This window comes from Jaculus jaculus, chromosome 4, assembly GCF_020740685.1.
Source record: "Jaculus jaculus isolate mJacJac1 chromosome 4, mJacJac1.mat.Y.cur, whole genome shotgun sequence".
Lineage (NCBI taxonomy): Eukaryota > Metazoa > Chordata > Mammalia > Rodentia > Dipodidae > Jaculus > Jaculus jaculus.
Genome location: NC_059105.1, coordinates 8,126,011 through 8,149,863, shown reverse-complemented (window position 1 = coordinate 8,149,863; position 23,853 = coordinate 8,126,011). Strand labels below are relative to the sequence as shown.

The window sequence follows — 23,853 nt, the reverse complement described above, 5'->3', positions numbered from 1 at the left end:
ACCCTAACGTCTATCTCCTTAAGAAAGAAGGACACCCTTGCCTTCAAAAACGATGAAGAGAATGCTGGGATAGTCTCAAAAAGCAGAAATATAAATGTAGGGATATATTGCTGATTTCCTTAAATGATACATGTGCGCAGTTGGTCTTGGGGAATCATGTAGTGCAAGCTTCTCTGTGTAGACTTTGCTATGATCCCTAAGAAGGGGACCTCAAGAAAGATGACAGAGTGACGGTGAGATGTGAGGTACCCTGACCTACACGAGTCCACTAACTCTTCTATGCTCCTAGAACATTCCAGGGTCTCTGTCAATCAGACCTCCATCTTCATGCCTGTGACACTGAGTGAGCAGGTGGCTAGGAGACCTCCCTCTGATTTTGATTTTAATAGGAAACTGGTTAACATGGCCGATGAGTACAGACTCAGAGAGGGTTATATCAAGATCAAAATAAGCAGAGGTGATAGCAGACAGAAAACTGGAAACTCTCCCATTGCTGGTTACATGTAGCAATTGAGCATGCATGGGGAAGGCCCACTATATGCAAACACAAGAGAGGTGTGTGATATGTATTTGACCTACAGAATGCCATGAGTCCGTGGCTTGGTGATTTTTGATAAATGTCTCTCCCAGCTCACCATCCCACTTTCCTTCTTGGGAGTGCCTTTCTTCTTCTTAATTAGATGCCTCTATTTCTATTATCTTAGAAGAACCTGCAAGCTTCAGTGGATGGCCCTGAGCTCAGTCCTACTCTTAATGAGTTCATCTAATGCCTCATTACTGTTCATAGCATATCACAGGTGCTAAATATGATTATTGATTGAATAAGTGAGTGAATAAAGAAATGGATTAACTAGCATATTTAGGAAACATTTCAGGAAGATAAATAAAGATTTACCAGGAAGATTTTCCTACAGAAAAGTACCCTTTCTCCAAAAACTGTGATGGAATGACCATCCAGGTCAGCTGGAAATGTTGGTAAATAAATTTAGCTTTATGAGGAGAAACCTGAGATCAGAGATTGAATAACTCACTCAAAATCTTCATGGAGAGTCAGGTGTGGTGGTGCATGCCTTTAATCCCAGCACTTGGGAGGCAGAGGTAAGGGGATGGCCATGAGTTTGAGGCCACCATGAAACTACATACTGATGTCCAGGTCAGCCTGGGCTAGAGTGAGAACCTACCCTGAGAAAAAATCTTCATGTAGAAAATGGCAAAAGCAGAGTTTAAAGCCAGGATTGTGGTGCACACCTTTAATCCCAGCACTCAGGAGGCAGAGGTAGGAGGACTGCTGTGTTTGAGGACACCCTGAGAGTACATAGTGAATTCCAGATCAGCATGGGTGGAGTGAACCCTACCTCATAAACAAACAAAAAACCAACAAAAACATCACCCCAAAACTAGAGCTTTAATGTTGACCTGAATGAGACTCCACGTTCCTGTTTGCACTACAAGACTTTTACTAAGGCAATGTTTAAACAGAGATCGAGACACTAAGGAAGACATGACAGAAAAAGAGACCTCGAGTCAGACTGGAGCACTAAGGCACGTGTCCACCACCGGGGATGAGTGTTTGAGAAGAAAGACGTTAAATGTAGTTGCATCTCTACAAAATGAATATTTAAAAAAGACCATGATAGTATCGTATGCACTTTTTAGTGACTCACGTGCCAGAACAAGCCTCGAAATACAAATGGTATGTTTATATATTCCCATTCAATGTCTACAAAATGGATCTCAAATCTATTGCTAAAGATTTACTTAATAATTCTATGGCCAAAGAGTGGACCATCAGTAGACAGCCATCTCCACTCTCCATTGATTCTTACTGCTTTCTCCATATGGAAAACTGACACCTGTATTAAAATGCAATTAGCTTTCCCTTCTAGCAGAGCGCTTAGCAATGCCCAATTAATTATTCCTTTTAAAGTTCAGCCTTATTACTTTTTTGAGGAGTTCCAGCTTTTAATAGATGAGCTCTACAAAAATAGGTCAGGACACTAAAATACTGCAGAAAACTCTATTTTGTACCTCAGTGTTGACAGTAGTAGTTCAGTAAGTAAATTCAGATGTAATGCATCATGTCTGAGGTCTTCTTACAACAAAAAGTTCAGCCTTAGGGGCCCTGAGGTGAAGAAGCCAATTGGATTGTGAAATTGGAGAGGAGATTACTAGAACCCTTGATTGCCAAGAAATAAGAAGTAACAAGGATAGATTTGAATCAGAGCCGAAGGAATAGATATTTTAAATGGACGGGTATCCAATGGAAGACACAACTTTACTGTTTCTATCTGCAGTAGCCATTCATGTTAATTTTAATATCGAGGAAAATAGTTTGAAGGTCAAGAAGTTCTAGAACGTTATTTGTTAAAAGCACCATGCTTGTTTCTGAAGTTAAACTTGGGAATAAAAGCAATCTTTGTCTTTGAAGAAAATCTTAGAAGATGATGTGTACACATACTGTAAACTTATCAGAGCACTTTCTCCTAGCTGTAAAGATAATGTTATGAAGCTCATACTTTGAGCTACATGATTTACATATCTCCTTGCTGTGTTTCTTCACTTTGGTGGTTCTGTGCACTATAATTGGGCCAGTTTCTGTGAAGAAATAGGCCAGACAAATCTATACTGCAGGACCTTGGCATTGGTTGTTCCCACTTATTCTTTAGTCCATGAATTTAATGGTTTCTCTTCAAATATGTCTCTCAAGTATTACTATTCCTTGTCAATGTCACTATACCTCTTTCTCCCTTCTGTTAACCTGTTTGCTCTAAGTGATCCCATTCTGTCTTCTTATTTCATTGTGGTTTTTTTTTTTTTTTGTCTTTTTTTTTTCATTAAAAGTAAGTTTTGTGGAGGACTGGGATGTATGTCCATTGGTGACCTGCAGAGTCTAGAGAAGCTCTTAGCTTAGTTTATGGAAATGCCTCACGGACAGTCGTTTTATGCACTGTGCAGTGAAAAATGAAAAGATGTTTTTACTCACCTGAATCACACCTGTGCAGGAATCCAGAAAGATGCAGCCTTTGGGTTCTTTGGATATTTTTTCATCTTTGTAAAAGTTCATAATGTAGGAGTTATCTGGCAACTGAGTTAGCTGGAAGTAGCGCTTTTTGAATGACTAAATAAAAGACAGAAGAAAGGAGTTAAATTGCATGGAAATTAGAATTTTTGAAATATCTTCAGGAGAGTATTCTAGAGAAAAGCATCTTAGTGTTTCACACTCAAAACACTACATGAAACATAGACTCCATACAAGCGGCTCTCCTCCATGTTGTGACCCATGCAGAGATGTCAATAAAGGAGACAGATACAAGGGTTAGTTTTGAGGTGTCCTTACCCGAACAGTGACAGTATTGTTCACGGTGCTGTTGAAATTCCCCTTGTATAGCCAGCCAGACTTGAACACTCCAGTGCCTCCAGCTCCCCCACCACCCTTGGAAGATGAGTGGGATGTGGTATCCTGTAACAAAAGGGATCATTAACATCTCAGCCAGCCTTGTGGAGCCCAAATCATAGACATCACACTTAAGAAGGAGATTCCTTTTCCTCTCTGATACACCTCCAATAATCATGTCCAATGTCAAAAGAAACATGAACCCTCCCTCCAAGTACCCACTCCAGCCGCTTATGGAAAGCTGGTCAGGTTGTGAGGATGCCTGTGTAAGACAGGATCTAAATGATTCTCAGGTTTTCAACAACATTGCACTTACTTCGTCCTTATCAGCATCTTCATGGTCAACCTCAAAGGAATGTGAAGGAAGTTTCTCTGGTTTGTATTCTGCTCTGATTGTTAAAGTGGGAAAAAAAAAAATTATTCTGGTTTGTCATCAGAGACATCACTTTCCCTTTCAGCTGTTCCCAAGGTAATGATCATGCTGTAATCATAAATGTTTTTAAGATTAGTGATCTTAAAATCTGAAAGTCCTGTTTCCCCTGGAATTATTAACTTCCCCTATACTGTTAGATCTTGTCACTAGTTAACACGTATTTTAAAGCATGACTGACTGATGCTTATCTTTTTGAGTTCATAAAAGCAGAGAGGTCACATTCAAAGCTGGGATGTCTTATATCTTCTGCCTGCATCCTAAGTAGAATACTAAATAGGGATAATTGATGACCTTTTCTGGGTCACCTGTAAGCCACATGGTAAAGGTCACAAGATGGTCACCTGAGCAGCCTCTGTCCCCAAAAGGACTCAGTTCCTGAGAGCCAGTGTGCACTGTGGCCTTCTCAAAAAGCCACGGAAGGAGAACTGGTGTTAGCCGCATTTTCTGTGTGCACGCCACTGACACCACGTCAATACCCCATTTGGCCCCTAGCACTGGTCCACAAACAGATACATTTGGCTTTACACATAGTAAAATAAGTCAGAAATAATCTTGCCTAAACTTGAGTTTATCTCCAAGATTGTGGCTGGATAGAAACCACACACTATACCCAAGGTTTAAGCATTCCTTTATGACACCTATTACTGTATAAGATCCCATATGTAGATATTTCATAGGGTGTCTTATTCAAGATGTAGAGGCAATCTCTCATTATGACTATTGAGATAAAAGGCCAGAAGTGAAACTGGTAATCTCATTACAAATCCCTTACTTGTTGATGATGTACTGCAAAGGAAATGACCAAGGGTTCCCCATATCTAAGTCTGCCTAAGTTTTCCTATCTGTGCATTCTCATAGGGTGCTATTCATTGGGCTTAACATGCTTTTCTCCACTTTCCCTTAAAAAATATGACAGCACTTAACCTTCAGCTTAATGCACAGGAAAAAGTCTTCCCCATTGTTAAGCCCCGCTCATTCCTTAAGGGGTATTTCAAAATTATGGTAAGATATAAATTAAGTTAATTATACAGTTCAGTGGTATGAGGTACATTCAGAGAACCATATATATATATATGGTTATATATATATATATATATATATATATATATATATATATCTCCCTCTCTTTGTATCCCCTGTTCTTCACTATTCCACTGTATTTGTGGATTTTCCTAGTCTAGGTACTTCATGTAAGTGGAATCATACAATATTTGTCTTTTGTTCATGGTTTATTACACTTAGCATAATGTCAAGATCCATCTTTATCAAGGTTTCATATTTTTAAAAGTATGAATAATAGCCATTGTGTCCCCACAAATGAGTGTCCTAAACTCATTCCCATGAAGGTATCCTGGACTCAACTCAATAGGATTAGACATTTCTTCTAGTACCTTGCATGACTTAGTTCCTAGATGATACTTATTTGAGTTTTTGTCTGGAGCCATTTTGGCTGGACTTGTATCCATAGCTCTGGGCTTCTGGCTGCAGAACATTAGCAAAACCATAGCAGCCTTCCTGTAAGATTGTGTATCTTCAGTGTGGGAAGCCCTCTGGCAGCTAGACATTAGCATAACTATAACAGCCTACCTGTAAGCAAGATTAGGTATCTTCAGCCATTTGGCTGGTCCTTTGTACTGAGAAATGATTGAAATGCAAAAACTCTGTAAGGGAATGTTTTTTGATAAGGAACTTGTAAAGCTCATAAAATCTTTGTCCATGGAAAAACTGTTTGTAAAAAGATATAAAAAGGAATGCTGTGAAATAAATGGCATCTTCAGTCCTGGCTTGAGGCCTTGCTTCATTCAGCCCTGGACTGGAGTCCATGCTTTCACTCTTTCTTCTGTCTTTCCTTAATCCTCACTCCCCATCAGGCTCGACCCCTTTCAGCTGGCAGGCTCCAGCAAGGTTTTTATTATTTGTCTTAGCCCCTCCTCAGACTCTACATTTCTTCTGTCAGGAGCCCTGATAAATTTCTTCTCCTTCTTCGTCTCCGTCTCCTTCTCCTTCTCCTTCTCCTTCTCCTTCTCCTTCTCCTTCTCCTTCTCCTTCTCCTTCTTCTTGAGGTGGAGTCTTACACTGGTCCAGTCTGACCAGGAATTTACCATGTATTCTCAGGGTGGCCTCAAACTCTCAAGGATCCTCCTACCTCTGCCTCCAGAGTGCTGGGATTAAAGGTGTGCGCCACCACACCCAGCTCCCTCTGTATCTTATGTAGCTGTTTCTTCTCCCATTTCTAGAGATACTCAATATGTGTTTGCTGACTGGATTAATAATAGCCAAAGGTGAGGCAAAGAATATTACAGAGATAAAAATAATGCCAAGTAGCAACATTTTAAAGTGGTTTTGGCAGGCATTTTGGTGATGATTGCTTTAGCATTAAAATATATTTTTTATGATCAAAACCTTTAGTGGTATGTGATTAGTATGCTTTCAAAAGATTTACTATTGTGACTTTCTCTTAAAATTTGAATTGATGAGAAATATTTGCACTCCAAATCAATAACCAAGAATATCAAAGCTCTTCTGAGGAACCAGTACTTGAAATTGAGTGTTAAGGAGAATATGTGCAGTTCAGTGTCAGTTGTAGCTCCAATTTTCTTCTCTGCTTTGTTTTGATTGTTGTCTCGGTAAAAATTTCAAGAGCTAAAGATGAGTTGTCGCAAATATTATCAGTCTTGCTTAACAACCAGAAGTCTGAAAGAAAAGTGGCACAAAGTGTTCCTTCAAGCTTATCTCCTCTCCAAGGTCTGGCACATGAGTGATGTTCAGTATCTACTAACAGATATAGGTGGCACATGTTTCTATGCCTGCCCATGTATAGATTCACATCTCAAATGCATTAACACATAATGTGACTTTCCACTTATATGATTTATTGACAACCCCAAATAAGTTCAGTAATATATGCAGAAGTTTTGTATTCAAATTTAATTCTGTATGGGCTGCTGCTTTTAACTCGGTGATACATGCATATGGTCAAACTTTGGTATGCAATACTAGGATGCTACACAGAAAACAACGAAGACTCTAATGGTTGCTTAGGTCAACACACAGTTGATGTGATCAGATGAGAGGACGTATCTCTGAAACAATTCCCCAGTTAGGAAGGGTACGTTCACAGCACCACTAGTACAAATTTAGGTAAGAGTGTAGCCATTCTCTTTTTTCTTCTTGTACAGTCTCAGGATGTTCCAGCTTTTCTGTCTTTACTGTCAGTGATGTCAGCTTGTTCTGTTCCTTTTGGTCAGGGTCACCTTTCTGGGCAGGCCGAACATGCAGAAACTTCACAGAGTTATTTGAGAACCCCTGGGAAATTCTTCTCACCCATCAAAAATGCTCTTTTTCTCCATAATAGCATTGGGCACTCCTTGAACATTTTCACTCGATTGACAGAATAAAGTCCTTAAATACAACCTCTTCCCTTGTCCACCTCTCATGAGAAGTGACATGCCACCTGAGTTGCAGAAGCAGGTTTAAATGGACAATTTCAGAGCAATTGTTTGAAGTGTTTTCTCTGAAGCATGAGTGTTATAGGATTTTTAATGATGACATGACAGTGAAGGGAGGATGGCAGAAACTTTCCAAGTTAGTGGCCATACAATACATTTTTGGGAAATGTAAAGAGTGTGATGCATCACAAAAATGGTGACTGTGAAGTGATATATCCATTAATCATTTGACCATTCTACAATGTCTATATGCTTCAAAACATCATTTGGCACATGATAGGAAGATACAATATTGTCTGACATTAAAATAAATAAGTAGGAAAGAAAATCAAACAGAAGGAAGTGGTTAGGTAAGAGTGGTACAGGGGCTGGAGAGATGGCTTAGCAGTTAAGGTGTTTGACTGCAAAGTCTAAGGACTTTGGTTCAATTCCCCAGGATCCATGTAAGCCAGATGCACAAGGGGGGGGGGGCATACGTCATTTGCAGTGGCTGGAGACCCTGGCACACACACTCTCTCTCTCTATGTCTCTCTTACTTTCCTCCCTCTCTCACCCAAATAAATAAATAAAAATATTTTTTAAAAAGAGTTGTAGAGATAAAATTCAGATGAAGTGATAAGGGTAAGCCTCTCTCAGGAGGCAGTCAGGAGTGATGAGGAGCCATTCAATGATGGTCTGGAGAGCATCACTTAAGGTCTTGAAGAAGGACCTTAAAAGGAGCACTGAGGAGCAAAAGCCACTGGGTCATAGCCCAGGCAGAGGAGGCTCCAGGTCTCTGAGGACTCTTAGTTTTGCCCTAGTTGATGATCCTCAGAGTACAGTCTCTGTCTGTAAACACCAACATCCTGTCATCTCATCTGATGTCCACATGGCTATTATGCAATGCATATTCTTTCTCTCTTAAGGTTAATATGAAATTTGCACCTTTGGCTATTGCTCTGAAAATTCTTCCTCCAGGAGCACTAGCTGGGTGGTATCTAAAGAACCTTTGGGATTTAAAGACAAAAGACTGGCCAGGAACCTCGTATTCAGAGTTTGAATCCATTATAAGTTATAGGTTCTCATTTCTATACTCAAATGTCTTCCGTCACCTCATAAAGAGTACATGGATCTCTGTGTGCTCCTGCAGTTATTATCTGCAATGTTTGTGTCCACATTGCCTATACAAAACAGTTCCTGTTCCATGGGATTATGACTGCTAAATGAGAAAATGTGTGTACTGTGTCTGGCACAATTCGACACAACGCGGACACTGCAGAGGTGTTTTTTTGTTTATTTTTTGGGGGACAGGATCATAGGTATCTCAGGCTGGTTCTGAACTCACTATGTAGCTGAGTATGACTTTAAGGTCCTGATACTCCTACCTCCACCTCCCCAATGCTGGGATTACAAACATGTACCACCATGTTTGGCTTCTATTCTTTTTTAAAAGAACAATTCTACTTCTATGAACCTGGCTAAACTTGTCACACTTTATTTGATCTTCAGCCACTGGATTCTCAGCCACAAGATATACCCTTATGAAAGAAGCTGTCTCCTTTATCTTTCCATCAAATCAACTGTGGTAAATTTACATGCCATGTGTCTTCATATTACACCTAATGGACTAATGAAATCAGCAGCATCATAAATTTTTATGTGCTTCTGGTCTCACAGGACCTCCAAGTTCAGTGTTGACTTTGATTCCTGACTTGTGATGGCTGGCATTTCACAGTTTGGTGGGAAATAATGTAGCTTCCCAGTTTCTTCTATGAACATATGCTTGAAAAAGAGCAGATTTCTTGAGTTAAAAAGAACATATTTTTAATATTTCAGAAATAGATTTTACTTCTTTTTTCATAACTACATATTTTATTTTGTAGACTCAGCAACCTATAAAAAGAAATGATCAACTTGAGTTGGTAGCAGGCATATGACGATTCTTCTAATCCAGGAAGTATGAAAATGATTTACTTCTAACAGCCTCAGAAGGCTCAAGGAAACTAATCTGTTTCTACTACTGACCTAAATATGTGCAGTCTCTGGTGGGAGTTATTAGTACTGCAAAACCATTAAATTTAGTTCTACTATATGATGTTATAGTATTAATTATTCTAGGGTATATATTAGAGGGTTCTCTTCTAACTTCATGTGTGTGTGTGTGTGTGTGTGTGTGCGTGTGTGTGTGTGTGTATGCATACATATATATGTAATTATTATTAGCAAAGCTTGTTGCTTTGTGGCACTATTAATCTTCCCCTTCAACTTTCACTTCCCTCAGGTAATGTAAAAGAAATTCCCAATAAGATTTAGTTATTTTCTCATTCCTTGTCATGGGACGAGTCTATCTATACTCTATTAGAATCCCAACTCAATAATGATGTCCATACCTGTTCCTAGTTGTGGGAGTTTGAATCAGATGCCCCCCCAAACTCCTGTGTTTTTATTGCTTGGTCCTAAGATGGTGGCAATCTGGGAGCTAGTGCCTTGCAGGAGGAGGTGGTTGCTAGAGGGTGGGCTTTGCGGTGATACAGCCCAGCTTTCCCCTTGGTGGAGTTTAGCTCATTCCCTCACTGTTTACTGCTAGCTGCTGTGTCAAGAAGGAATGACCAGCTTTTGCTCTACCACTTTTGCCTTCCATGATAAAACTTCCCCTTGAAACTATAAGCGAAAATAAAGCCTTCCCTTCTTTCAGCTGCTTTTGGCCAGGTGTCTTATCCCAGCAAATACAGGAAAGGTGACTGTCACAGTAGTGGGCTTGCTTCTCTATTATCATAACAGAAGAAGAGCACATGGATGTGAACTCTTACATTCACTTCTCCGAGGGCATCATGGATATAACAGGGATAATGTTTAGGGAGACAGCCACTGCAGACCGCCACAGACCGAAGGCAGTGAGAATCCCTTTACTCAAAAGGGAACTGCAGATTGCTGTCCTCATCTGATCACCTAACACTGTCCTCAATCGTGGGCACAGCTTCCATGTTATAACCACTTCTCAGAAATATTTTTAGAAAGAGGAAGTCTGAGTCTGGAAAAATGCCTTACTTTTCAATTGCATCTCCAAAAGTATGTGATTCACATCTTAAATATAACAATGATTCAAGAAGTTTCAGGGTGTGGTAGGACCTTCCAACATGAAGGTGCAAAAGATTATTAATAATGACTTATTGTCAGTCTAGAAGAATGTTCAGGAATATAGAAGTTACTGCCCAGTGCTTGGATTGTCTCAGTGTTAGTTATCTGGATTATTTCCAGCATCCGTGTTTGATAAACCAATGATTTGTAGGGGACAATTTCAAAAAAAGTTCTTTAATTTGCAGGAACTACAACCCCATTCAGGGATATTGTATTTTAAAATTATCTGTGCCACAATACTATGGGCTGGGGAGTCTCTCTGAGGACTACCGGGGATTCTGTCAGGAAAGCCCTGTCCCTTAGGGACCTTTTACTTCCATGGGGGAAACAGCAAGCAACTTTGTACTATAGCTCTGTTGGGCCTCATTTTGGAGGTGACATTTGAAAAGAAGCAGAACAAGGTGACTTTCCCAAAAGCTTTATATTCACAGAGGTCTGGGGAAACATTAGGAAGTTATTACCCTTTTTTTCTGTTTTTAGAGTTTGTCACTTCTGTAGACTTATTCTAAGGAATTTTTTGACAACCCTCGATGAAAATATATAAACAGGTGGCAGATATGAATGTTATGTGAAATCTTGTCAGAAGCACTTCATAGCCATGTTGGCCTTCTCTAGCCTCCTGCCTGCTCTTGAAAGGCTAGCACATAAAAGAAAAATGCAATAACCACCAAAGTTTACAACTTCAGTGCAATGTTAACTTTAAAGTATTTTAATCTCACTCTAAACTCTGAATATATCAGCTACATATTGTTGAACCAAATATTCTATATATTGACTTACAAATTTTCTTAAGGTACAAGATTAACATACCTATATTCAAAAACTATGTCAGAATTTGAAAAGAAATATTTTCTACATATGAAAGAAATATAAATGGTCCTTATTACAAATCCTTACCGGGGCAAGTGTCGGATGTCTCCTGAATATTGTTCATATTTGTAGTTGACCACATGCCACTGGGAACTATAGAATTTACAAGCCTGAAACAAAAAAGATAATTATACAAATTATCATAAAAATAAGTTGTGCTAGCAAACTGTATGGTGAATACAGTCCTCCCAATCCCAGATGGGTGTTAAGGTAGCCGTTTTGGGAACTTTACAGTGGGATGGAGCCTGGTTTTTATAGTTATTTTACATCTTCCTGTTTGATGAAAATCTAACTTCCAGGCTTATGAAGGAGGAACAATGTGAATATTTATTGTATTTTACTCCATCATGGAAAACCCAAGATAAAAATCGTTTGATCAGACCAGATGTGCATCTAACTGCAAGAAGCATGGCTCTTTAGTTTTCTAGATTTTCTTCAGAGCTCCCAAGCCTGCTTTCTCTGTGACTCCTCAGTTTGGCAGAATGTGAGTTAAAGGGTTGTTTAACACTGGGAAACAAAGGTACACGATGTTTGGTTTTACACAATTTATTGATGGCAAGTCTTTCTATATCTCTCCAATATGCAGCTATGATTTCTGTGACCAGGGACTTATCATGGCCATACCAGTAGATGACTTCTAACACCCCTTTCAATTCCAAATGACATGATTTTAAGAAAGGCACAGCTACCAATCAGGACCATAGGATTTCTCTTTTTGCACTAGAGTGAAAACTCTGAGGAGCAATGAACTTATTTCACAGTGACTGCCTTTGGAACCAAAGGGTATGGCAGAGAAGGTTCACAAGCACTGTAGCCAGGAAAGTGAGCACAGAGACTCTGCAGAATCGGGTGGACAGAGTAAATGGCCCAAAGGCATCACAGATAGGCAGATGGAGAACAGAGTCCTGCAGGAGACCTCAGATGTTCAGATGTACCATGTGTATGGGAAAGACAGGGAGAGAGGCTCAGGCTAGAAGTTCTCATCTATGCTGGGCTTCTCTAGCCTTGACTTCTCCTCTCTCAGCACCACAGCCTTTTTGTTTCAGGGAAGTGCCCACACACGAATTGGTGAGTGAGGACAAAATGAGAGGGGTTGTGATGAAGGCAGAGTAGGGGGATGGCAGTGTAGGTACAGGACAAATGAAGGCTTTGAAAACAAATTTGAACTTACAAAGTTTCAGAGTAGAATGGGGGCTACTGGATGGTGGGGCGAGAGGGGGTAAGAGGAGAGGAGGGAGAGGTTGATTAGTGGGGATTAAGTTACAAGTATAACAAGTTCTGGTGTACAGCAGGAAAAAAAAGTAAATATATGAGTAAACGAAGCAAATTTTCTTAAGGTACAAGATTAACATACCTATATTCAAAAACTATGTCAGAATTTGAAAAGAAATATTTTCTACTCTTTAAGAAAAGAAGCCCAATCAAAATAAGACAGATGACCAAAGAGAAGAAGAATAAAAATGAAATTCAGGGGTCTACTGAGACTAGAAGAGATGGGGATCATGAGAAAAACAGGATAGTTAGCTAAACTTTACCACTTGATTTTACCTAGCTAACCTCTAAATAAATACACATTTACATATGAATATTATCTATTGTTCATTTAACACATTAGAGATTTTTATATTTGCTTTCTCTTTTTAAAGATAAGTTCAATGGACTTTTTTTTTTTTTTTAATATGAGAGAGAAATAGAGAGAATTGGTGTGCCAGGGCCTCCAGCCACTGTAATCAAACTCCAGATAGGTGTGCCACCTTGTGTGCATGTGTGACCTTGTGTGTTTGCATCATCTTGTGCATCTGGAACCTGGGGAGTCTAACTTGGGTTCATAGGATTTTTGGCAAGCGCCTTAACCACTAAATAATCTCTCCAGTCTTATATTTGCTGTTTTGTTTCTTCCCCCTTTTATTCTTTCCCTTTTTTCTTTTCCCTTCCTGCATTCCTCCCTCTCTCCATTCCTTCTTACACCAGTGATTGAACTGAGTGCCTTGAGCATGTGAGGCAAGCACTCAGCCACTGAACTATATTCCCAGCCTCCTTTACAAGCAGGGTGAAGTAACACACCCCAATATACTAGCCCCATGATCTTAATTTTGAAGATTATCTATCCACTGATTCACTAGCAAGCATGAATGAGCAGCAGTGCACATTGGGAATGGTTCTTCATGGAGAAAATTCACCAGTGAACAAGAGACAAAAATCTGTGTCCTCTTGAATTTACTCCATTTTGAAGGGCTTTCAATAAACACAACAGTAGTAAATTGTGCCATATGTCAGAAAATGGTACTGTCATTAAGAAACAGAAGAAAGGGGATGAGAGATTTAATTTAATCAGGTTGGATAAGGTAAGTCTTGCCAAAAGGTGATACTTTGAGTGAAGACTTAAATGAGGACAAAGTAAATTTTATAAAAACATTTTTCAAATTTGGTTCCATGTTGTAAAAGAATCTTCTGGAATTATCCTCATGCACAAGGCCTTCCATCCTCTTCTAAGCACTACCCAGTGTGGGTGATTTCTTTAGGAGATAGAATTCTCAAAGTCATTTAACTAGTATTTAGTTTAGAAATGAGCCACTGTGTACTCTTCATAAGTAAACTGGACATGAATGCGATTTCCACATACCAGGTGGCTTTTCTCTCATCCCAGGACCAGTGCTGACTACTCGTGTGACCTTGGTCAAATAATTTTATTTATCAAAACCTCATATTTAGCTTCTATTTTAGTCAGTTCTACTATTACCAGGATGAACAAGCAGACACAGTTTTTAGGAAGAACAGATTTTACTTCAGCTTGTGAATCAAGGGGAAACTTCGTCCATGGAGGAAAAAGCTGCTTTCTTCTATACATCCAAGCAAAGAAAAACAATTGCTGCAAGCAAACACCCTCACCAGCCAACACGAAACTGCCAGAGCTCAAAATGCTCTTCACACACCTTTGGGCTGGACTCAGATCCATTCCAGTGACACCTCCTTCAGCAGGCTGCTGGAGACTTAAGCAGGAAGTTTAACCTTAATCTAAAATCTAAAATCCCTGAGGCTATGGGGGACATGCATTCACATTCAAACCACCAGAGCTGCTTCTGAACGCTCAGAATTCCAGGCTGTTTTAGAAATTCCTGCTGTATAATTTCTATCCCTACCACTTCTTGACCTGGAGGTTCCAGTGGGCCACAGTTGAGCTGATTCATAATTCACTTATCTTTTCTTGCTACCTCCATTTAACCGCGGTAAATTTGCAACCCAACATACAGTATTCACACTATTCCAAGCAGAACATAGGCTTAACTGGAACCAAGATGGGTTCATCTTTAAATTCACTGACCACAGTAATGACCCCTCCCTCTCTCCCTTTCTCCCTCTGCCAGTATTTTCAGACCTTGTACTACTAGAAACTCTATACATTACCTTAACAAGCAGGCGATGGAATTTTATGACTCCTATTTTATGGGTCACCAAAAGAGAAGAAATTCATTTTGACTTAGATACCACATATGGAAAGAGGATTTAAAAGTGGATTTTTTTTTTTCTGACTGTAAAAGTCTATTCAGCTAATTTATGAATTATTTCCTCATTTCAATCTGCATTTTCCAACACCTTTGGTATATCATCCTGGAAGTTTGATTGTGTTTTTGCTTGTGTTCTAGGATCTGACACACCTGTTTCTAAATTTTGCCCTATAATTTATTCGTTATGGCATCTCAAGTGAATATCTACATAACTCTACACTTCTGTACATGTCCAAATAAGATGGATTTCCCTGGGACCTGACAGGACACTTCCAATGCAGCACCTAGCATAGGACAGATTCTCTACAAATCCTTGCTTTAAAAGCATCAGCTTCCCTGTAGGTTTGAATCAATCTCTAGTCCACATCCACAGCAATGTTAATCAGAATTTGTTCTTCTTTGTTTGTGAAGGTAGAATTTTGGAGAGATGCATTAGGTCTGACTATTGAGTGGTTTTGCTATCACAAATTACTTCTGAACTCACGGGCTTGGTTTTATGTAGATGAGGGTGGGCAGGTGAAAATCAAGGTTGGGCTAGATGACTCATGAAAACCGAATGTGCAACTTCCCTGATTCCGAGGAAGCTGGAGTATTTTATAAATCTGCAACAACTTCACCTACATCGTTAAGGCATTTTGGAAATACTATGCACACATGGCCATTCTGTGTTCTTTGCCCCAGCCTACACAGTCACTCTAAGTTGACCATTCAAAATTATTATAGGTATGGCTGCAGCTCCTCTTTCCAAAAGCTCAGTTGAAGTTCAGAGTCCCAGGCACACCTCTGCTTTCTACAGTAAGGCAATGACTCCCTTGCTTAACATATGTTTCAAATGCCACATCTCCATTCTGCCTCTCCAATTCAAGGCTAGGGACTGAATAATGAGCAAGAGATTTGCTGAGCTGGTGAACTTTTCTTTACAGCAATGCCCTGATGCACATACTTCTCATTTATTGTGTCTCTTTAGTGGACCTCTATTCTCACCATCTCTACTTGAATTCATTTAGACCACCAAACAGGCTAAAACCAACATGACCAAAGGCTTTTGAGTCATTGAGATGGTTTCTGAACTGTGTATACACTCCTAATGTCTTGGTGTCTATGGTGCCTTTTAGATTGCTAACTAAAATTTTGGTCCCCAAGTTCCACCTGGGTTCCAGGAAGTCAGAATCTGTGTAGGGGTATGGTGGTCACTAGTCAATTTTCCAAGAAGTGCCACAGGTGGTTCTGAGATGGGTGACATCACTAGGTAGAAGCCATCATTCTGTTCAAGGAGCAGTGTGGCCTGGTCCCCATCCCTCTGTTTCACCATCAGCTTTAGGCCCAGCTTCACACAGTAGACTCTAGTAACTCACATGCATGTGAACTCTTTAAAAGACATATTCCCTCCAGCATGGAGTTTTATTTATAGGGAATTATATATGCACATACATCCCCCCCCACACACACACAAGTGAATGCAATAGTTACTTTTCTCAGCACTGACAAAATACTAGGCAAGAATCAATTTAGGGGAGAAAGGGTGTGTTTGGTGGAAAGTTTGAAGAGACACAGTCCATCATGGTGGGGAAGGCATGGCATGCTGGTGGGTAGTTCTGTATGAAGGTGCCTGTTCATATCTCTGCAGATCAGGAAAGAGAAGGAGAGAAGGAGAAGAAAGAGGAGGAGGAGGAAAAGGAGGAAGAGGAGCAGAAGGAGAAGGAGGAAGAGTAAGAGGAGGAAAAGAGCCAGAAACAAAGCTGTTCTCAAACCCTTCATGCCCATCCCCCAGGGACCTATTTCCCCCAGCTAGGCCTCACCTCCTATAACCTGGAAAGTTAGCACGGCCAGCTGAGGCCCAAGTGTTCACACACATCAGCCTATGGGGGACGTTTTACCTGCGAACCACAGAAATGGATAATCTCCTCTATCTATTTTCCTTTGCAAAGGACTAAAGTCATAAAAGATTTAGATACTTCAGAAAACAGTGGGCAATTATAAATGACACCCCAAAGTGCTATAAGGAAAATATTTCAATTTTTTCCTTTCTCTTCCTCTTTGGTGAATCATTAGAATCAATTCAAATCCTGTTGCATACCATGACTAGCAATTTGGGTTTGACAACACAATTTGTCTACATCTTCCCAGGACTGATGACTGGATTCTGGCTGCAGAGTAATCAGGAGCAACAGATGGCTTGTTAGATGCAAAATTATTTTTCTTTCTGATTATAGAGGGTTATTTAATTACATAAGCAGTTTCTTGCCAGAAAGACTAATATAACCACAAAAGGTGTCCTTCATCACCACCAGGGATACTTCTCTATCTGGAGAATAATGATGGTAATTTATATGCTCATTCCAGGGATATTGTGTAAATGTTGGAAGTGGAGCACCATAAAATTAAGTGACTATAGGCATATTTTTCATTGAGAAGATGGCTGGATAATTTCCTGCATACATTGAGATGTTTCAGAGGAAACAAAGACACTGTCAACTGGGTCAAGGGAGCATGGGCTTGCTCTATAAATGTGGACTGTGGTAGCCTAACACATGGATACTGTGGAGAAAAAGCACTGAGAACACATTTTCCTGTTAACTGCATTACATTAAGTGTTCCTTTAAAGAGTAACAATTAATTTCTGTTGTACAAGAACAACTTGAACAGCCAGTTAGTTTTAAAAATACTCTTGGCAGAGAAGTGAAGATAATGAGTTTGAACAGCATAAACACTGTGAAATCAGTCTGCCTCAGTTTCAAATATAGTGGCACCATCTTGTTTAATGCATTTCCATTCCAATTCAAAAATGCTACATGGTTTAAGGTAGTATGATATGCATGTAAGTATGCATGCATGCTCAACATGTAAAAAGAAAGCCATGTCAGGTACCTGGGACAAGGGAAAATCATTTAAAATTTTTCTGTTATTTTGAAATTGAGAGTATTCCGAAGTTTCACTCAGCATCATTGTTGGTTATAAGTTGAAAATGAACCAAAATATTTGGTTTGTTTGCTCAAAATGTGTGGTGTTAAGGTGATGAAACAACCATGAATGGCCTCTGGGGCTGACCTGGAACACACACCCTCCCTTCTCAGCAAGATCGCCCCAGTCATTTGTATGGACGTGACTCACGACTGCTGCTAAAATCCCTGCTACTGTTAGGATCTAATCACTCTTCTGAGTTATAACTCAATAACATCGACGTTTTCACTTCAAACTTAAAATGGGTTCTTTGGTTCCTTATGTTCCAAGGTCTCTGACTTGAACATTTGTCTTTTCATCTGCTGTAGAATATTTTAGGAGGATTTTTATTGTTCAGGAGGGGAAGCCAGTTTTGAATTGGAACAGCTTTTCCTATCTGGAAATAAGATCATTCTGCTAGGGCTTATAGTGAATAGAAAGCGAATTTCATCAGGGCTATTCATCAGGGCTATGATCATTTTGTCTTCCATTTTCATCAGCTTTTCCCTGATATATTTAGTTTTAATGTCACTGAGATCTAAATGCAGTTAATTTATCTTGATCATCTTTTGTGTACTTATTTTTAGTGTTAAAATTTACTTAAAAATATGAGAAATCTTTTTAAAAATTTATTTATTTATTTATTTGAGAGTGACAGAGAGAGACAGACAGACAGAGACAGAGAGAGAGAGAGAGAGGAAGGCAGCTAGAGAGAGAATGGGTGCACCAGAGCCTCCAGCCACTACAAACGAACTCCAGATGCAGGCTCCCCCTTGTGCATCTGGCTAATGTGGGTCCTGGGGAATTGAGCCTTGAACTGGGGTCCTTAGGCTTCACAGGGAAGTGCTTAGCCACTAAGCCATCTCTCCAGCCCAAAAATTCTTTTTGTTCTGGCCATGATAGAAATATACCCATGACATTAAATTAGATTAGGCCAAATGTGGGAAAACAACAGAGTTTGATATCTAGATATTTCTTCTACTTTTCCCATGTTACAAAAGACACACAATTTTACTTATAAAATCATCTTTTCAAAAGTACACACCAAAGTAAGAGCATTTTTAGTTATGGAATTCTCTTTTCAGATGGTGGTGACTGATGGGGAGACTCAAATACCTTAAAGTGCAGAGAAGACATCCCAGTAGAGTGTTCAGCACTTAATAGGAGGTGCCTATCATAGTCTCCAATTGCTCAGGGACTGGAAGAGGTGGCAGAAAGAATGTAAGAGGCAAAGGATGGGGAGGAGTGCTTTGGAATGCCATCTCCAAGATATAAAGTAGAAATTGAATTCATGATCTCACAGTGGCTGTCATTATCTGTACAAAACCTACATAATATTGGGCCTACCAGGTTGTTGCAGATGATGGGGTAGGAAAAAAAATAGTAAATAAAACAAAAGGAAGAAAAGTCACCAATATAGATGAGGGAATAATAGGAAAAAAGTAGGAATTTAGTGGAAGAGGTTGGGGGCTGGGTAGGAAGGCAAAGCAAGGGAAAGTTGTGTGAAGGGATTATGTAATTTTTTAAAAAAATATATTTTATTTACTTAAGAGAGATACAGAGAAAAGCTGGGAGAGAAAGAGAGAGAGAGAGAGAACGAGAGAGAGAAAGAGAGAGAGAGAATGGGCACACCAGGATCTCCAGCCACTGCAAACTCCAGATACATGCGCCCCCTTGTGCATCTGATTACGTGGGTCCTGGGGAGTTGAACCTGGGTCCTCTGGCTTTGCAGGCAAGTGCCTTAACAGCTAAGCCATCTCTCCAGGCCGGATTATGTAAAATTTTTAATAAAGCTTATTTTATCAAAAATGTAGATTTCTAATAGGGGCTGTGGTGGTACATAGGGACATGGCTGTGGTGGCTGTGGGATTAACTAGAAACTACTAAATTTTCTGTGGAATCCAAATAGAATTTTATAAGAGAATAATGGATGGAGAGGAGAAAACCTATGGTGGTTGAGAAGGCCCTGATGCCATGTTTTCAAATCAGTATCTTCTGATGGTCACGACTTTGCTATAAACAGATAGCGTGCACTTCCATTGGGAAGAATCAAAACCATGTTGAGCAGGCCTGGTCAGGTTGCTGAGAAACCAATGAAGTCAGTTTTAGAGCAATCCCTTTGTACATGCTATCAAAAGTATGTGTGCATTTTACCTACAAGGTTCGCTACACTAACAGCTCCACGGAAATTCCTGAATTCCCAACTGCACCTGAAATTACACTGGAACTGCTGATGGCTGCCAACTTCCTAGGTTGTTAAATAAATAAATTATAATAAACTGTTAATTTTTTCAGTATTTAATACCTGTAGTTCAGTTATAGGTTTTTCACATATATAACATGTTGTCTGTGAACAGTTGAACTATAAAGTTCATTGCAAAGCAGATTACTTTTTGTTCTGCACAGCAATCAGAGCTGAAATCTGTTTGCTACATCAACAAATTAAGGATGTCTTTACAAAATGAGAAATAAACAAATATGCCAGTTCATAGGTGGTTTTGCCTTATCCTTTGCATATTACTTTTGAAATTATCACAGTGATATAGATAATGCTGAAATGCAAGCATAAATGAATGTGTTCTATAGGTATATACTGGGCTAAATATTTTTATATTTTTAGTGCTTTTCTTTTAGAAAACAGTTTTGCTCTTAGAGCCATTGTACCATTAAGTTATGCAAATAATTATGTGAAAAATCATGTTTATAACTTAGCCAAAACATTGATTGCTATAGCTCAAAGAATAAGAGTTGGAACTTCTTATGTGTTTTTTTGATACACTGCAGTAGTGTTTAAGTGTATCTTGTGTTGTTAATTGCTACAATTTAAACAACTTCGCTTGAAAGCAATTTTGGAAGATTCCCGGGTAGAACTTTTGGGATAGTAGCTGTTTGAACTGTAGCCGCTCGGTCCGCACCAGCACGCCATGTGAAGGACAGACTTGAGATGTCCTGAGCCTGGTGCGCTGGGCGCCGCCCAGAGTCCTGCTGGTGTTGGCTGCGCAGCTGCTTTTGCATTTTCATTCTCACCATCCTAGTCTCTGGGGGTTACTCCTCCACCTCGTTAAATGTTTAAAAACACTCTTTATGAGTTTTATTGACATCACAAAAGCTGCTTTTCTGAACTATTCTAGTATTCCTCCATCAAATTGGAATGATATAAAATATGAACAATGTTGGGCTGGAGAGATGGCTTAGCAGTTAAGCGCTTGCCTGTGAATCCTAAGGACTCCAGTTCCAGGCTCGATTCCCCAGGACCCAGATGCACAAGGGGGCGCACGCGTCTGGAGTTCGTTTGCAGTGGCTGGAAGCCCTGGCGCACCCATTCTCTCTCTCTGTGTTTGCCTCTTTCTTTCTCTGTCTGTTGCTCTCAAATAAATAAACAAAAAAATTTTTAAAAACTATGCACAATGTGAAGAGCTGCAGTGAGCATCATGCAGTGCGCTTACACCTAGCACCAGAGTTGTCTCCTATAACTGTGTGCTCCAATAAACCAGTATTGTAACCAATGGGTCCTTGAAAGTAGCTTTATCAGGACGTTATGTAGCATTTACATTAATTAGACAAAAACACTGAAAACATTTTACAGCATGTTTGGCTTGGTATGGGAAAAGAAGCCCTGGAGTTAGTTTTAGTACTATATCTTAGAACTCGGACTAAGTTTTTCAGGAAAATGAAGAAATTATAAACAAAAGTAATTTCCACATGTACTTCCAGCATATTGGACATGGTTAAATGTAAGTTGTATGTATTCTAGTATAAATGCAAATTGTATGTTTTTAGTAATTTAAGGCCTACTGGCACATGCTCTAGAAGACTCTGTAGTTAGTGCATGGTTATATTCTGGGACTATAGGCAGCTACTACTACTTACCACCAAAGTGATGGATTTCAAAAGGCAATGGCTAGAAAAGAAATTAATTTTGGCCTGTTTTGTAGGTTACTAATGTGTTAGACCCAGAAGTAACTTTTAAGTTTAAGTTTAGAACATTAAAATTGCAACAGATACTAGGCAAATTTGTATATCTTTTTGTAAACAGAACTTTTATATTAATAAAAGCTGCATTGACTGAAAGATAAAAATAAAATGCAGACTTCTTATTTAAAAAGATCACTCCATGGCTGGAGAGATGGCTTAGCGGTTAAGCACTTGCCTGTGAAGCCTAAGGACCCTGGTTTGAGGCTCAATTCCCCAGGACCCATGTTAGCCAGATACACAAGGGGGCTCATGCATCTGGAATTCGTTTGCAGTGGCTGGAGGCCCTGGTGCACCCATTCTCTCTCTGTCTGTCACTCTCAAATAAATAACTAAAAGTAAACAAAAAATTTAAAAAATAAAAAGAATACTCCAAATGAAAAGTTTCTCAAATTCCAACAAGACTCTCATCTATGAATTAAGAAACTTACTCTTTAAAACAACAACCATAATGACAACCAAAACTACTTCTCTCTCTCTCTCTCTCTCTCTCTCTCTCTCTCTCTCTCTCTCTCTCTCTCTCACACACACACACACACACACACACACAGACACACATCTTTTAATTGTCATAAAATTATTAAGAAAGAGTATGATTTCTTTTTAACATTTTAATCATTTAAAAGTATAAATGGGGTTGGGGAGATGGCTTAGTGGTTAAGGTGTTAGCCTGCAAAGCTAAAGGACCCAGGTTCGATTCCCCAGGACCCATGTAAGCCAGATGCACATGGGGCACATGCATCTGGAGTTTGTTTGCAGTGGCTACAGGCTACAGGCATTGATGTGCCCACTCTCTCTCTCTCTCTGTCTCTCTTCTCTCTCTGCTTACAAAGAAAGAAATAAAAATAAATTATAAAAAAATTCAAAAAAAAAGCATAAATCGTGTATTGGTACCATTATTTCCCTCTTCTCTGGCACCATTCCAGGGAGGGCCCTCCTCAGTGGGATTGCTAATATTCACTATGGAGTTGTGGTTATGAGCTGTGAGAGCAGCAGTCAGTCATTATGTATGTGTGGGAATGCCTCTGAGTACACCCTCCTAACCTGTGGCTCTCACAATCTTTCCACCCCCTCTTTCACAAAATTTCTTGAGCCATGGTGGGTGTGTTTCAAATCTACTTTAGTGTTGAGATGTCAGGAGCTTCTGGTTTTCCTGTTAAGCATTTTTTATTATGGCATTTTTTTTGTCAATATTCTCTAGGAATTTAAATTATTCTTGTAGCCTGATGCTATATATCATAAGTTAGTTGTAAAGAAACACTGGGCTCCCACCGATGGTTCATACATTCATCAGAATCATTCATTTTTCTCTCCAGTGTTTAGAACCCAGATGCAACATTCATTTACACTTAGTGTATTTGTGCATGACACTACTCCCTCAAGGCACTACTGAAAGGCATTCTTAGTTATGGGTCTCATATTATTCTATAAGAGACTAAAAAGTTTGTATAATATACACTAAATAAAGGCATTTTGGATAAATAATATGCTGTTCAAAATTTAACATACAGCACATAAAATTATTGTAGCTGTGAAAGTAAAGAAATACATGTTCCTTTGAGACATGATAAATTGCATTCTCTTTAGATATATTTCTTTCAGTTAACAAAAATGAGCAGCATTAAATTTATTTTAAATTGTAGCCAATTTCCCCTCTATAAATTTCCTCACCATGTCTAAGTCCCAAGTTATTTAATATCTGCTTTACTTCTAAGAACTAGCAACTCCTGAAATTTTCCTGTTAAAAAAACCGCAATTGCCCCAAATTACCTAATCCTATGAATCCTTATCCTTCTTTGGATAACGATGCAATCTTACTATTGAGTGTTCTTTGATTCTAAGCTATCAATTTCCCCTTGTTCTCTTCTTACCTACCACCTCACTATGGCCTATATAGGGGCCTACTTGCCATCACTTGAAATAGGAGTGTAGTTTAGGATACTACTTTTCAAGCTGAAACCCAGTCATCATGGTGTCCCAGAATGGTTCTTCCAGCTTATAGCACCAACATTCAAAGCCACAGCAGCTATCCCACCTACTTATGAATTTATCTCCTTGGAACTCTCTCTCTCTCTTTCTTCATCCCAGCAAGTAATCTTTTTTTTTTTTTTTTAATTAGTTTTGTACTGGGTGAATACAGTCAAGTTGGTACCATGGTTAGCATCCTCTCGG

General features: G+C 39.3%; 1 protein-coding gene and 1 pseudogene across 12 annotated transcripts in view; one reads left to right on the top strand and one right to left on the bottom strand.

Annotated features, from left to right (window-relative positions):
- Dock10 (dedicator of cytokinesis 10) overlaps positions 1-23,853 on the bottom strand; it is a 271,205-nt gene that overhangs the window by 110,295 nt on the left and 137,057 nt on the right. For all 12 annotated transcript variants that reach the window (XM_045146779.1, XM_045146780.1, XM_045146772.1 and 9 more), the window contains exons 4-7: positions 11,291-11,373; positions 3,711-3,783; positions 3,338-3,460; positions 2,984-3,118 (exon numbers count right to left, since the gene is read on the bottom strand). In XM_045146779.1, the coding sequence (XP_045002714.1) occupies positions 2,984-3,118; positions 3,338-3,460; positions 3,711-3,783; positions 11,291-11,373 (414 nt within the window). The remainder of the gene's footprint in view (positions 1-2,983; positions 3,119-3,337; positions 3,461-3,710; positions 3,784-11,290; positions 11,374-23,853) is intronic.
- Positions 19,636-19,969, top strand: LOC105944351 (annotated as a pseudogene).